Below are 15,618 nucleotides of genomic sequence, written 5' to 3'. Positions count from 1 at the left end.
TCGGAGGTGCGTAATTATTCTCAAGAAAGTTGTGTTGTGTTGAAGGATTGTTGGGAAGAGAGTTCTTGATGGTGTAGCTTGCACTGAATTGTTATAGGTCGGCGAACAGTCTTGAAACTTTTTTTTTTGAAGTTGTATGTAACTGGGGTAACATGGCACACACACACGTTCGCATTCGACTGAAGGTGTATCATTGACGATTGAGAGTTGCTATAAGCTTATTTTTTAGGTGAAAATGGTTTTCTCTGAGGCTATGATTTGCGTGATTCATCCTTGCTTATGTTTTTGTTCTTTTCATTTTGTTTTTGCATAATTTGCTCGAGGGCGAGCAAGGTTCAAGTGTGGGGATATTTGATAGTAGTGTTTTGTTTGCATTTTTAGTGTCGCTTTGTTAAGTATTTTGCATGCATTTTGTGTCATTATTCATGTTTTATTCTAGTTTTACTTTATGTCATACATTGAGCTTCTTAACTTAGTTTTTATTCATTGTGTAGGAATTACCTTGTTTTGATTAAATAAATCAAAGTGCGTCCATGCGTCCAAAGAAAGCAGCAAAGCAGATTTTTCATCATGGAAGCATGCGCTCGATCCTGGCATTTTCCCAGATCGAGCGCGGTCATGAAATTTTCAAAGTAGGATTCTTAAATGTTGTGCGCTCGATCGGGTGGAAGTCTCGGATCGAGCGAGCTCAAGGAATTTTCGAGGCAGAAGGTTGCCCAGTTTTGCACGCTCGATCCTAGCATTTTCTCGGATCGAGCGGGCGAGTCTGTTGCGGGAAAAAGTTGTAATTTTGGAAACTCTTTTAATTAAGGCTTTAGACTTTTATTAGATTTTTAAGTCGGTTTTAGAGAGATGATTAGACAATTCTACACGCTTAGAACGGGAAGAACTCTCTGTGGACGGCTAGGTTTTCATCTATCTTTTCTTATTTTTATTTTCTCTCATGAATTTTTGTAGAGAATTCATGAGTATTGTTGGCTAAACTTTAATACTTGGTTGAGGTAGACGAAGCCCTTGATTTTACTTATTCATGAGATTTTGATTTTCAATGTTTGATTTTTATCAAGTATCAAGAATTATTCTGAATTGATTGATATGCTTGTGTATGAGATTTTTAGATTGGTCATCTTAGGATTTCATTATACAATCGAATGCTAAATTAGAATTCAAATCCGTAATTATTTGAAACCTCTGATTTGCGAAGCAACTATGATTAATATTTTCTGCTGTTGAATTTGTTAAATCGTAGGACTAATAATTGACTAGGCTAAATTCATCCGCTTGTGTATGGGTTGTCTAGCTTTATCAGTTTTACTAGTTTGAATGCTACCGTGGATTTAAATCTGATCGATGGTATTGGGTTGGTTTATGGGGTAAGGGTTAACTTAGACTGTTGTTGTCTAGTTAACTAAAATTAAGATGAAACAGGAATTAAATTTCCGATGATGAATATTTGATAAGATTAATTATTATTTTAGTGAATCGATGATTGAATGAATGAATATCAAGGGTGTAGTCTACCGATACCAAGTCTTATTTCTTATTGATTTCCTCAGTTAAATTGTCAATCTTGTAGGATAGTTATAGAAATTTATTATAAACTAGTTTTGAATTTTTAGTGGTTAATCTCAAACCAAAACCCCATTTTTACTATTTTAGTATTTTTCAAAGAACACTATTAAATTTCCCTTTTCTCGTGGGAACGATCCCTACTCACACTACTGCATTAAATTATTTATCTGAATGAGTCGAGTAATTTGGGCGTGACACGATAAGCGCTACCAATCGAGAAGATTGGTGATCTTGCTTATCGACTCGCTCTTCCTCCATCTTTGTCTGGTATTCATGATGTATTCCATGTCTCTATGCTACGGAAGTATCAGCCTGATCCTTCCCATATTCTTCAGCCTGATGAAGCTGAACTTGACGAGACTCTTAGTTATTTTGAACAGCCTATTCAGATTCTTGATCGCAAAGACAAACAGCTCAGAAACAAGACAATTCAGTTAGTCAAAGTTCAGTGGAGTCAACATGGTACTGAAGAAGCGACTTGGGAGACTGAGTCAGACATGAGACAGAGATTTCCAGAGTTGTTTCAGTGATGTGAGTTCTTATTCTGCTTTATGTTATTTCATTCTCTTATGTGTATACAGATTGTCTATACAGCTTGCTTATGATTTCGAGGACGAACTCATATCTTAGTAGGGGAGAAATGTAAGGCCCGGGATTATTTAATTTTAATCCGAGAAGATTTAATTTGGGAATATTTAGAGTTTAGAATTAAATTCTAATATTCTGAAATGAATAAGGATTGAAATTGAATTAATTCACTTTTTCGGGGACTGAATTGCAAATAGCCAAAAGTTCAGTGACTAAAATGCAATTTGGATATATATATATATATATCTTAATTCCCACTTGTAATATCTGATTTCAACGTGTAAACTCAGAAACAAAAGGCAGAGGGCTCAGAATTGTTCTTCACGCCATTTTCAATCTTTGAAAGCTTCGATTTTGCGTGATCCAGTCGTCAGAAAGTCCGAATAAATATATATCTGCGATCACCGCTCCGAGACCTTCGTTTTGGTACAAATTTTATTGAGCTTTCTCATACTTTATTTTTATGTTGAAGATGGGTTGTTATTCTCTTTGATTATATATGTGCTTCAGCTAGTACTGGGTACGTATTAGCAGACGGTTCGGACAAAGACTGTTGTTCCGATTTTATATGAATTTATGAAGCTATATTCAAAATTATCATGTCTGATATGTTGCTGAACAGGTCTATCTATTGATGTTATGTTGAAGATTAAGTTGGTATAGCTAAGTAGATTGCTTATGATATTGATTGGATTGCCGGTTTGTAGCCGTTATGCCGTCGATTCGCAAAATGTCAAGACTTTGATATTGTTGATGAAATGAAGCATGGTTTGAGTTGTATTTTGATCTTGGTAGCTACTTTATTGTCATTTCAGCTTTGTATTGACGTTTGCCAAACTCGAGATCTTCGATTCGAACCAAGAAGGAGTGAAGCAAGGTGTGCTAGCATTTGTACTTGAAATGAAGTTGAGAAGCTGAGCAGATTTTTATATGTTGTTGTTGATTGTATTTTCAGATTTGAAGTACTTTCAGTCTCGACATCGAAAGGTATAAATGACAGCTAATTCAGATGGGATAGAACGCTCGAAATAGCTATTGTTTCGAGTATTCCCTTGTTAATCACATACTTAGTTGTTTATATGTTTTATGTGATTAGATGTTTTGATTGCTTTGCTTGCTTATGTGTTTAAGTGTTCAAGGTGTTTTATAGCATTTAATGCATACAGAACATGTTGCATTCATCTTGAACTCCAGCCTGAAAAGCACAGAGGGTTGAAAGGCCTAGAGTGCATATGACGTTTGGAGGGCTGTAGTTGAGTGGCACGGAATGTAGACTTACTTCCAGAGCCAGAAGACTCACTATAGTTGCACCAAAGTCAGAGAAAATAAAGTATTTGACTTCACCTCGATTGGTGAGTTGGTGTTCGTTAAAGATTTTATTTCCTCGGGATCCCAAAAAACTTATATCCTATTGATATCAGCTTGATAGCCTCTTTTGCCATATGCATTTCATTCACGTTTATTATCTCACTCTTTATGTTGTTTATACTGGGATTTTATTCTCACCGGAGGTATCCGGCTATTGCTTTGTTTTGTATGTGTGCACGGCAATAGGTGGGGCAGGAGCTAGTCAGAAGAGACAGTGATAGCTCGAGATAAAGTCGTAGCATGTGTGGACACGGGTTTTAGCAGCAATACATGTACTTTGGATTGATAAACATGTTAGAAAGGATACAAGAACGTTGTATAAGTTGTTGAATACGTCTTAGCTTGTGTATGGAAGCTTATCAGATGTTATTAGATAGCATGTATATTATTTTGGAGCTTGTATCAAAGTATGTGTATATATGTTCCATATTGAGAGCAAAAATATTTCCTTCAGTTTTTCTGGAATGGTAGCCCGCTCGATCGGTAGAAGTTCACCGATCGAGCGAGGCCCTTTTTGTGCAAAACAGAGGATTTGATTTTCTTGGCCGCTCGATCGGTTGAAGTTCACCGATCAAGCGAGGCCAAGAATTTCCTGGACCCGAGAGCTTCTAGTTTGAGCTCGCTCGATCGGGCAACTTTAGCCGATCGAGCGAGACATTGTAATTTTAAAAAAAAAAAATTTAGCTTTTGGTTTTTTGTTTCCTTTGTATACTTGATTCATTATTATTTATTCTAAATTGCCCTAAGATAAGATTAGCAACCCGGGTCCCCACAGGAACGAACTTGGGAGTTTGAATCGATTCGAGAATTGAAGACGGTATAGTATTTGAACTTCTTGTATGGCTTGTTTTGATTCGTTCCGATTTTGATTGAGTTCGTTGTTATTTTCAGATTTGAATCCTCGACGAACTTGAAAAGTTAAGAAAACGACAATTGAATGAATGGGACGATTAACTCGAATTTAAATTAATTCGAGTGCCCAAAAGAAATCACATACTTGTATGCTATTCGAATTATTTGATTTTAACTTGAATGTGCTTAGTTTCATTTGCATACATCTTGAGCCGAAGATTCGATTCGTTTTGAACTTTGACGATTTAGGGAGCTATATTGAAGTGGCTTTGGATTTCGAGTTTTTTCAATTGCCAAAATACTTCTTATAGTTGCTCTGAAGTCTAGGGGTTCGAGTTGAGCGACATCCACCCCGAATGGGTATGTCGGTGAGTTGTTCGTGGAAACTTGACCTTGGGATCCCAACCGATCACCGATTGATATTTCGATTATCTGATTTGATAATCCCGAGTTTTGAAGTCATGCATTGCATTTTAATGCATTACGAGTTGAGTGCTGATGTGCCTTTTTGAATTGATTGACTCGTTACTTGATCTAACATGATTCGATATATTATTTGAAATCGCTTTACTTGTCTCTTTTACTGGGAATTGTATTCTCACCGGATTATCCTGCTGTCGTTTTGTTTGTATGTGTACTTGACGGCAGGTGGGGCAGGATCGAGTCAGAAGCTGCATGACTAGATCGAGTTGGAAGTGATAGAGTAAGACACCGTCTAGAAGCTTGTCTTTTTAGCAATCTATCATTATAGGGTTGATGAAATTTCATGTTTTAAATTATGTTTAGGAAACTCGAATTTATTTGACTTGTCGAATGACCTTATAATCGAACTTAGATTGTACTCAACTGGATATTGTATTTTGGGGCAAGACTTAGAACTCGTGATATGTTCTATCTATCGTGTTGTATAGTTTTATATTATGCATGTGGAATTCGTAGTGCATGTTTATATTTTGAAGCATCGAATGGATTGAATTAGCCCCTTTCCGGTTCCGTTGGTTTTTCTGGGCAGCAGCACTGGATTTTGGGTGCGCTCGATCGCATGAGTTCGTGCGATCGAGCGCAACACTTGTGTTCCCAAGCAGAACTTTTGGTTCTCGGCGTGCGATCGATTGCAGCACTGTTCACTTTTAAAAAAAAATTCTTTTCTTTTGGATCTTGTTTAATGATGCTTAATGAGTGATTAGTACCTGATTAGATGATTAGAAAACGGGGTCTCACAGTGAGAGTCCAAGATCGGGTTCAGTATGTGTGGTACCCATTGAATCTTCGGAGCAGCGTGCGCATACTGGAGGCGCCTATTTTTTTAGCATGATTTTCCAGATATGATCCTGGTTTATCCAGAGCATTCATATTCATGTTGCATGCATCATATAGACTTGTATATTCGATATTTACGTACTGGGAGTTGGCGTTCATGTCCCTGTTTTTATCTCGGACACCCCCGACGGGGTAGATTTGTGGGTGGACCAAGAGTGAGATCAGTAGTTGGTCGGTGACTAGGGCTTGGTAACAGGAGTCACCAGAGTTTTTTAGATTAAGATCTTTTATTTGGTATTTATTCGATTTGGTTGTATTTAAGATTTAATTATCTTGAAATTGTATATCTTTAATAGTTTTCGCTGTAATTTATCTGATTGTGCTTGATTAAATTTAAATGCATATTTGAGCTTTTGATTAGTAGGTGATCACAGAACGATAACTACACAAATAATCTCTATTATTATTCATTTTCCATATATTATATTACTGGTCAATATAACCGGTATTGTATATGGCCACGCACCAACATCATCATTGATGTCACAAAAAGTTCATCATAAGACTTATTGATAATTATTTTAACTACTAAATTAAAATAATTAAGTAGATAATATAATTGTGTGATAAAAATATATTAATAAATTTTGAAATATAAAAGATATAAAATACATATTTAATTTTTACAATATAATAAAGTAGGTTGAAAAATGTGTTTTAAAATAGAATGTTTAAATGACATATGATACATATATAGTGAAAATTACAAACCATAATTAAAATTAATAGATTAATAGATATCTAATGAACAAGTTAACATAATATACACACATTTGATGCATACGGGTACTAGAAGAAAGAAATAAAAGAAAAGAAAACCCTATCCTGACTCCCGTCGCTATAACCTCCCTCCGCGCAGCTGCGTATTTGCCTCATATCTGCTTCATCCGCTGTCGAGACTTCCATCCGCTTCAGGGGTTTTCTTCCTTACATCCGTAGATTGAAATAATTGGATTTGTGCCATGGATAGCTGGTTTTGATGGTTGTTTCTGCCCAAATCGCGATCTAAATCAGTCGTGCGTTTCAGTTTGTTTCAGCTGCGTTTCGAGATTCTCCGCCGTGCTGCCGCCGTGCCACCGCCGTGCTGCGTTTCAGCTTTTCCGCTCTACCTTTTTTCTGGTCTGTCTATTAATTTTGTAGTTCACTTGCATTTTGCTGTTTACCATTTTTTTGTGTTCATATCGTGGGTCTTCACCATTCGGGTCTATTTCTTAGATATGATTTTAGGGTTTATGCAACGAAGGAATTTTTTATTTCTTTTTGGGGTGTTGTTTGATTTGATTTCCTTATGTATCAATTAAGTTTTGGCATTATTGTTACATAATTCGCAAATCTATGCATGCTCGATTTTTGGCATGAAATTTCGGACACCCATAACCGGGTAATATTTTTCGGGTCGGGTTCCGGTTGTAAAAATGATTGGATACACGACCCAAAAAACCTGAACCTACCCCAACGCCCACCCCTGCTGCCCTTATAGTCCGAGGTTGATAACTGTATTTAGGATTATAATATAATATAATTATATGCCTTTGCAGTGTTATGTTATTATAAATATTGCCATTAGTATTTAAGTATATTTAAAATCCCATTCTTGATTTAGTTGAAAATTGCTTAGAAAATTGACGTTTAGTTTATATCATAAATTATTTTTCATTTATACGCTTGAAAAGTATAATTTTTATACGTCCAAAAAATATCATATTTAGTTTGATTAAAATTATTTTAAATTTATATTAAAAAAAATTATTTTAAATTTCTTATTTTAAGAAAAGTATTTTCAATTAATAAATTAACTAAATTCCAAATTAAAATTTAAGATTTTATATAATTAAGTTAAAAGTTACTTGAAACTAAATCCACCATGTGGTTATAATGTGCATTTACATTTTTTGGTTTACATGATTGCAGGTCTTATAGCTTTATTTACTATCTGGTGGTGTGCAGGAACTTAGTAAACCATTTTGAGTTATTGAAGAGAGTAGTCGGGTATAACTCACATCTGCAAGCATGGGGCGAAAAAAAATGACGAGGTTTTACGAAAATTCTATTTACTGTTTATTTGAACATCATTTTTTTTTTGTCTTTTTTTATTGTTTTTGTTTTTTTCTTTTTCGGTTTTTTATTTTTGTTTCTAACTAAATATAATAAATATGAATCTATTAAAATGAGCCCCTCCGTCGGGTTGGTTGTTCGCCAATTTAACGAGTTGAAAGAACCTCAAAATGTTAGGCCGATCGATCCACCCAAAATTTAAAGCAAAATTTTTAAACGGAAAGGAAAAGCAACAACCACCTTATTCATATTTCATAATTCATATAAAATTCATCATAATATGTAACAAAATATTTCGACAATAAATATCATTATCCTTACAAATTAAAGCATAATCAAAAGTTATTTAAAACTATCATACCAACATACGCCATTATATCATTTCATGTTCATCATCTATTTCCTTTTTAATTGCAATACCCGCTACCTAAGTGTTTGGTACGAAGTCATAATAGATCAATATATCAACTAAATAAGTAAAATAATTCAGTAACTATTTTTGTAAAGGGCAGACCAACCCATCTCAATTCCAATAACCTAAACATGCTATAACTTCTTTTGTCCCACTTTCAATTGATTTGTGTTGTTAGAATCGAAGTCCAACTCATTTTATAAAGGCGAGTTTTCTTAGAAATTCAAAAATCTTGATTCTCTTGAAACAAACGTGCGTCTAATTGCATGTATCTATTTTGTTTTTGTCAACAGTAAGAAACTTATGATAGCACTTCGTGCTTACCTTCGAAATCAGCCTTCTCCCATCAATATTAGTCAATTTCATTTGAATGAATTGATTGTATCGCCGGTGAGGAAAGATGAGAATGATCTAAACGTTTCTGCATTCGTCTCGACCGTCACATGCGTCGAGATGACGTGCAGAAAGTTAGGAGTTGTGATTGACGGCTGCCCTGACTATTACTTTAATTTGGATGATATTAACGACAATATATTCAAAAAGCTTGTGGACCAAGATAATTCGAGACAAAAAATTAATAGATGTGGCGCTGAAGTCTCTGAAGTCTTGCAATACATTAGAGATTATGGCCTCCAAGTCACTAGTGTCTTAATGGATCCGCGACCAAAGAATATCTATTCTGAATTTTGTAATTGTGATGAGGTAAAATTTTATATTATAATTTACACTTTTTTTGTAAATATTTGTAAATATATTGATTTATTATTATTTTCTTAGTTTGCTAGACAAAAAATTTTCTCATTTAAGAAATTGGGTGAGATCGAGGCGTTCAAATTGTCGAATCATTATCCAATTATTGCAACTTTGGATATCTATCGCTCATTTCGTGGACATGATAAGGTTTGATCTGAAATCACATGTAGCTATAATTATTAAATTATTGATTTATCAAAATTGAGATATTTTTTTCTTCTTTCAATCAGATTATGTACAATGGTCCGTACAAGAAAGATTTCCTTAGAGGCAGGCATGTGATGGTTATCGTAGGGAATGCTACACTCAAGACGGATGGCAGAATACAACAATATTATATACTGCAAAATTATTGGGGCAAAACGTTTGGATACAAGGGGTTTGTGCTAATTCGGAGGGTGGCGAATTTAAATTTTGAATTTTGGATACCAGTTGTAGAAGAAAATATGTCTCTGAGCTTGTCCGAAATTGAAAGGTACGAATTTTTAGAAACATGTCTTGATATTTAAATTTTCCCCAACTTTCTTTGAGTTTAAAAATTTTTCCAATGTCAGTACCAAGATTAGGTCAGATAACCTAAGCAAAAACAAAAGAAAACGCGAGCATGGTGATTGTAGCCGACAAGTTGCATCAGAAGAATTGGTTATTAGAGCTAGTGCTTTTGCTCATGAAAGTGGTTTTCATCAGGTTGGTGTTCGATGCACTGAATGCCCGAAATATTAGTTACTTTTACTTAGTCATGCTTCTTTGTTTTAGTTTGGCATGGAAAACATATTCAGTAATTCTTATTTAGTGAAATCATGTATCAATCTGATTTCCTTTCATACATTTTCTTTTTTCTGGTACGTATTGAATTCCTTCCTGAGCAATCCTGTCATTTCTATTGAAATTTGTTAAATTCATCCGTGTTGAAAATCCTTTTTATGACATGTTTTTTCAACTCTTTTTTAGGACGAAAGACTTGTAAATAGGAACACATATGAAATCATGTCTCCCGAAGATATTGAACTCATGCGCTCTAATGAATCTGGTACAGTGCTTGGGAAACTCAGGTATGATGGAAAGTTCAATATGGTGGTTGTGCGTCTGTTTATTTCTTCCAAGTTTTTGACTATTGCGACATTCAAATCTTGGTGTAACCAACCCACCAAACTCGTCATGAAAGATTGTGATTAACTTAGCAGGTCCCTCAGCTTTTACTTGGCTTGTTATATTGTCAATTTGAAATTCGGTTTTGGCTCATTTAGTCTGGAGCATCAAGGTCTCTGTTTAGTTTAAAAAAAAAAAAAAGAAAAACAGTTTACCAAAAGCATGGGAGATTCTGTATTTCACCAGGTAAAACTTAGTTTGTGAGACAACTACCTTTGGATTGTGTGCAACATACATGGGATGACCGTGATATCCATATGAGTTCATATAAACCCATCGGTGTTAAGTGTGCATGGTGTATTCACTGGCAGTATAGAAAAATTGTGGATGGTTGAAACTGCAATACATATTCCGTATCTTCAGATTTCTTTAAGATACTATTTAGATTAAAGCAGTTGCTCAGTATAAGCTTTTTGAAACAAAACAAAGATGTGTAGGCAGAGGATGGATACAGTGTTGGCTACCTTTTATATCCTTCTGCTACAAAAAACAAGTTCTTTTAAAAGTGACATTTATTTGTTATACATTCTCATCCAAAACCTTTTTACTCATCAGCGACATTGCTCAATGACTCATCTTTCAGGAAGAAAGAGTAAACCACCCAGAAATTAGGAACTCATCATTTTCATCTTCCTATATGTGAAATGTGAAACCTGTTTGTTCTTGCATCTTTGTAAGAAATACTAATTTTGGTATGCGTTTCTTGATAAAACTGCTTTCAAGAAAACGATCTTCACGTAGTGGATTTTTTTATTGAGGGAATAACTTTTGTAATATTGTTTGTTTACATTATTTGTTGAGAGGCTACTGACTATTTCTGTTCATGAGAATGTTGATAAGCTGCTTTCAAAGGGATGAAGTGACTAGTGCTCATGTAACTGATTGAATGCACTTATTTGCCAATTGTTGATATTGTGCTTGTCCTGAGTCTCCTGACTAGAAAACACAAATAACTGGTAAAATGCACGCTGCTTTTTATGATTCACCCGACTAAAAGTTTGGATTATATTTCCCCTGTAATGTTATGAAATAGAATCAGAAGGTAATAGGTACGAACATGATGATAGGCTGGCTACAATGTTTAAGTTACCTTCTCGGTGGTGGATATATTTTGGTCCATGCAATAACTATGTAGTGAAGTTCATTGATCAGTATCTGATTCATATATTTATGTATGTGTATAACATTCGCTTGTCTCTTGTCTTTTCTGACTACCACGGCAGAAGTATCAAAAGCAATCTCTGTCTCGGCCAACAGAAAGGGACCAAGGCTCTCAAATTTGAACGAGAAGCAACGGTTTCCTAATGGCATGTGCTACAAATAGTTGTTAATTGAACATTTCTTACATCCAGAGTATTCAATTTGACTGCCTTAAAGTATTTTGTAACTCGAGATGTCCTTGATGGCTGCAATTTCGAAGCTGAACAAAATAAGTGGCAGTACATTGGATTGGTTCGAGCGTTTGATGAAATATTGAATCGGATTGAGTTGTTGCTGAATGAGTTGGCATTTGGTCGTGAGAATGAACACCTTAGAAGATACAAGATTAAAATTTTCTATCTTCATTCATTCTTAATTTCCTGAAGTTTCTTGAAATCTCAATTTGTTTCAGGTGAAGACTGCTGCCATTCTCCAGACTATAGTATTGAACATCTGAATCCCTTAGACCCTACATACTGTCTTCCGGCCAATGATGAAATAAGCTGCGTGGGTGCAGAGGAAGAGTGCAACCCTGATTCTGGTAGTGATGAAGATGATAAAAAGAATTTAAAAAAGGACAATGAAGAACACCAATATTTGGCACATTTTTACACGTATTAGAAGATTGCATTAGCTTAGCATTCTGAGTCCTGCATTTTTTGTTACAGGGAACCTGATTTGATTCTTGACCCTTTCTATGATGACCTACACATTTATTTTTGGGTACACATCACATCCACCTTTGAGTTTTGTCTCAATCCATAGCTTTGATATTGCAAAATGTTAAAAGTTCTCATTCACAATTGAGTTTTGCTTGAATTTATGGCTTTGATGATATAATCTCCGTATTGCACGCCTCTTTACGACTTTACCTACTTGTATGTAGAAAGGTAACTAATTCTGGAGGAAGTGAATTTGTATTATGGTATTCGTTAATTTAATGTAATATGTTTTAAATTGTCACGAAATGGAGCCATTCGTAATTAATCCATCAAATCCTTCTCTTAAGCCCAAAATCCAAATCACTACATCCAAAAGTGATGCACATAGCAAGGAAATTTGTTGTGTCCTACACGTGACCAAAAAAAATGAAAAAATAAAATAAAAAATCATTTTATATGAATTCAATGTGCCCAAAAAAATTATCGGCAAATAATAATATTAATAACAAATAGCCTTCCAATTACTTTTGTATTATTTGTATAATTAGTATTACACCCCGCACGAAACTTTGTTTTTATGTAATTGGTAATAAAAATTGGTAAGTAGGTGTGTTTTGAATAAATCTATTTCCATTTCTATTATAAAAAGGTGAATGAAGGGCAAAGTTTTTTATTGTGTATTGTCATAATTGACCATATTTTGTTCATTGAATCTATCTATTATAAAAAGGTGAATGAATGGCAAAGTTTTTTTATTGTGTATTGTCATAATTGACCATATTTTGTTCATTGAAGTGTTAAATGCAAGGGGTATTTTTTAGAATTACATGAAAATTATAATGACATTTGAGGAAGCACAATAATTTTTTTCTCTCCCTACATAGATTAATGAGTTAATAATTGAGTTTGTATTTATTGTTAATAATTGAGTTTGTTTTTATTGCATATTATTTTTATTGGGTTTTAATTGACTTTAAATATCTGATTTTTTTTAGTGAGTGTAATTTTTTGGGTTTTTTAAATTGGGTCTAAATATTGAGTTTGTTTTTTTTTTATTGCGTTTTATTTTTATTGGGTTTTTAATTGACTCTTAATATCTGAGTTTTTTTTAGTGAGATTTTTTGGGTTTTAATTGGGTCAGCTCTTGTGGAATATGTTTTAAGTGAATCATTTTTATTTTTATTTTTAATATTAATATTTATGGGTAATAATTATTTTTTATCTTGAAAAATATAGAATTATGATATAAATTAAGATGAAAAAAATGTTATGATTATAATAATATAATAGTAATATACTAATAAAAATGATGAATTAATCATGTTGAAATAGATAATGAATTACATAAGGAATGTAACAAATATAGCAATAGAAGGATTCACATGCATACTTTTCTACTATGAAAATAAAATAACTGATCATTAAAAATATTTAAGCAATATTTACAATTTTACAAAATTTGTGTTTAATATAATATATAGATATATAACATCACCATAAATTTTTTGAAAAATAAGTTTCATAAAATGTGATAATCTATTAATAAAAGCATGCTATATTAAAAAGAAAATAAAAATAATATATTTTTTTTTGAACTCTTTAAACACAACATTTTAATTGATTTTTAAAATACCATATTGCATTTGTAAATTAATCATATACTATAGCAATATAAGTGAAATCAAAAAATACATATAGTTTCTTTGTTATTATAAATAAATTGTGTCTATTCACCTCTTATTTAATTATAAAAATTCACCTTCAATGAATTGATTTTAATTATTTTTTTTCAATTTAAGAATACAAAATTTAAAACACATTTTTTTAAAAAAAATCTAATAAAAAAATAAAATTTGGTTACGACATACTTATAAAAATATTTAAAAAAATGATACGTCATAATTCAATAGATATATGATCATAAAAATAAATTAGAGAAATAAAATTTTATCGAAACCTAACTCTTAGGAAAATCTAAAAAACAATTAATATAAAAATGATTCAGATGTTGGAAAATAAAAATATGCATGAATTTTTTAAAATTATTAAAGATAATATATATTTATTTTATTATGACTATAAAAGTGTAAATAGAATGACTAAGTTTTTCATTATGGATTTTTTATTTTGCCTTTAGATTGTATACTCATTCGATTAATTGTATTGATATTAGATTTTCTACACAGTGTTTTTAAATAGTAAGATACTAATAAAAATGATGAATTAGTCATATTGAAATAGACAATGAATTACATAAGGATTGTAACAAATATAGCAATAGAATAATTCACATATTTTTTGTACTATGACAATAAAATAACTGATCATTTAAAATATTTAAGCAATATTTACACTTCTACAAAATTTGTGTTTAATATAATATATAGATATATAACATCACCATAAATTTTATGAAGAATAAGTTTCATAATGTGATAATTTGTTAATAAAAGCATGCTATATTAGAAATAAAATAAAAAATAATATAATTTTTTTGAACTATTTAGACACAACATTTTAATTGGTTTTTAAAATATCATATTGCATTTGTAAAGTTAATCATATATTATAGCAATATAAGTGAAATCAAAAAATAAATTATTTCATATAGTTTTTTTGTTATTACAAATAAATTGTGTCTATTCACCTAAAATTTAATTATAAAAATTCACATTCAATGAATTGGTTTGAATTATTTTCTATCAATTTAAGTATACAAAATTTAAAACAATTTTTTTTAAAATCTAATAAAAAATAAAATTTAGTTACGGCATTCTTATAAAAATATTTGAAAATAATGATACGTCATGATTCAATAGATATATGATAATAAAACTAAATTAGAGAAATAAAATTTTATCGAAACATAATTCTTATGAAAATCTAAAAACAATTAACATAAAAATTATTCAGATGTTGAAAAATAAAAATATGCATGAATTATTTAAAATTATTAAAAACAATATATATTTATTTTATTATGACTATAAAAGTGTAAATAGAATGATTAACTTTTTCACTGTAGATTTTTATTTTGCCTTTAGATTATATATTAATTCGATTAATTGTATTGTTATAAGATTTTCTAAACAGTATTTTAAAAATATAAAAATTGATGTATAAAGTGAATATATGTTTGAAAAATAAAATATATTTTAACTGAAATTATTTTTAAAAATTATGTATATTTAATAATTTTAACTTTAAAATTGTGAATAGAAATAAAAAAATTTCATTAGAGAATTTTTCGATAGATAATTGCATGAACATTTGGTGAAAAATGAATGTAAAAAATTAAAGAAAAATATAATATAAAATTTATGGATAATTTGGAATTTAAATAAAAATAAATATTATAAATTTCATTCTTAAATATTAATAAATCAAAGATAATTTTAAAAATAAAGAAAAATTTATAATTTTAGTCCGCTAATATTTGCAAATTATGATTTTGGGTCTATATTTTCATATTAGATAATTACCCATATGAACTCTCAAGATTCTTAAAGAATAGATGAAAAATGAATTATCTATTAACTTTTTGTGTTTTCAAATCTTGAGCACTTATATCCCCATGTTTTCAAGTTTAAGCACATCCCCTTATCTATACGTGTTTTTGTAGGCATTTATATCCAAAATTTGAAACACAAGAACTTAACAGATATAGATGGTTTTTAGAGATATCGA

The 15,618-nt window shown here is 31.6% G+C and overlaps 1 protein-coding gene across 2 annotated transcripts; it reads left to right on the top strand.

Moving 5' to 3' along the window:
* Window positions 1-6,495: 6,495 nt before the first annotated feature.
* Window positions 6,496-12,076, top strand: LOC140875361 (uncharacterized). Of its 2 annotated transcripts, none has more exons than XM_073279026.1 (8): window positions 6,496-6,819; window positions 7,648-7,733; window positions 8,461-8,869; window positions 8,945-9,067; window positions 9,151-9,395; window positions 9,475-9,607; window positions 9,872-9,972; window positions 11,682-12,076. In XM_073279026.1, the coding sequence occupies exons 2-8, from the start codon at window positions 7,711-7,713 to the stop codon at window positions 11,683-11,685; spliced, it is 1,038 nt and encodes a 345-aa protein (XP_073135127.1). In that variant the 5' UTR covers window positions 6,496-6,819; window positions 7,648-7,710; the 3' UTR covers window positions 11,686-12,076. The 2 variants fall into 2 exon arrangements, with proteins under 2 accessions (XP_073135127.1, XP_073135128.1); XM_073279027.1 differs by having other exon boundaries at window positions 7,612-7,733.
* Window positions 12,077-15,618: the final 3,542 nt, after the last annotated feature.

Source organism: Henckelia pumila, chromosome 1 (genome assembly GCF_033568475.1).
Source record: "Henckelia pumila isolate YLH828 chromosome 1, ASM3356847v2, whole genome shotgun sequence".
Taxonomy (NCBI): Eukaryota; Viridiplantae; Streptophyta; class Magnoliopsida; order Lamiales; family Gesneriaceae; genus Henckelia; species Henckelia pumila.
Note: the sequence above shows the minus strand (reverse complement) of the source record. Positions and strands in the feature narration are given on the sequence as shown.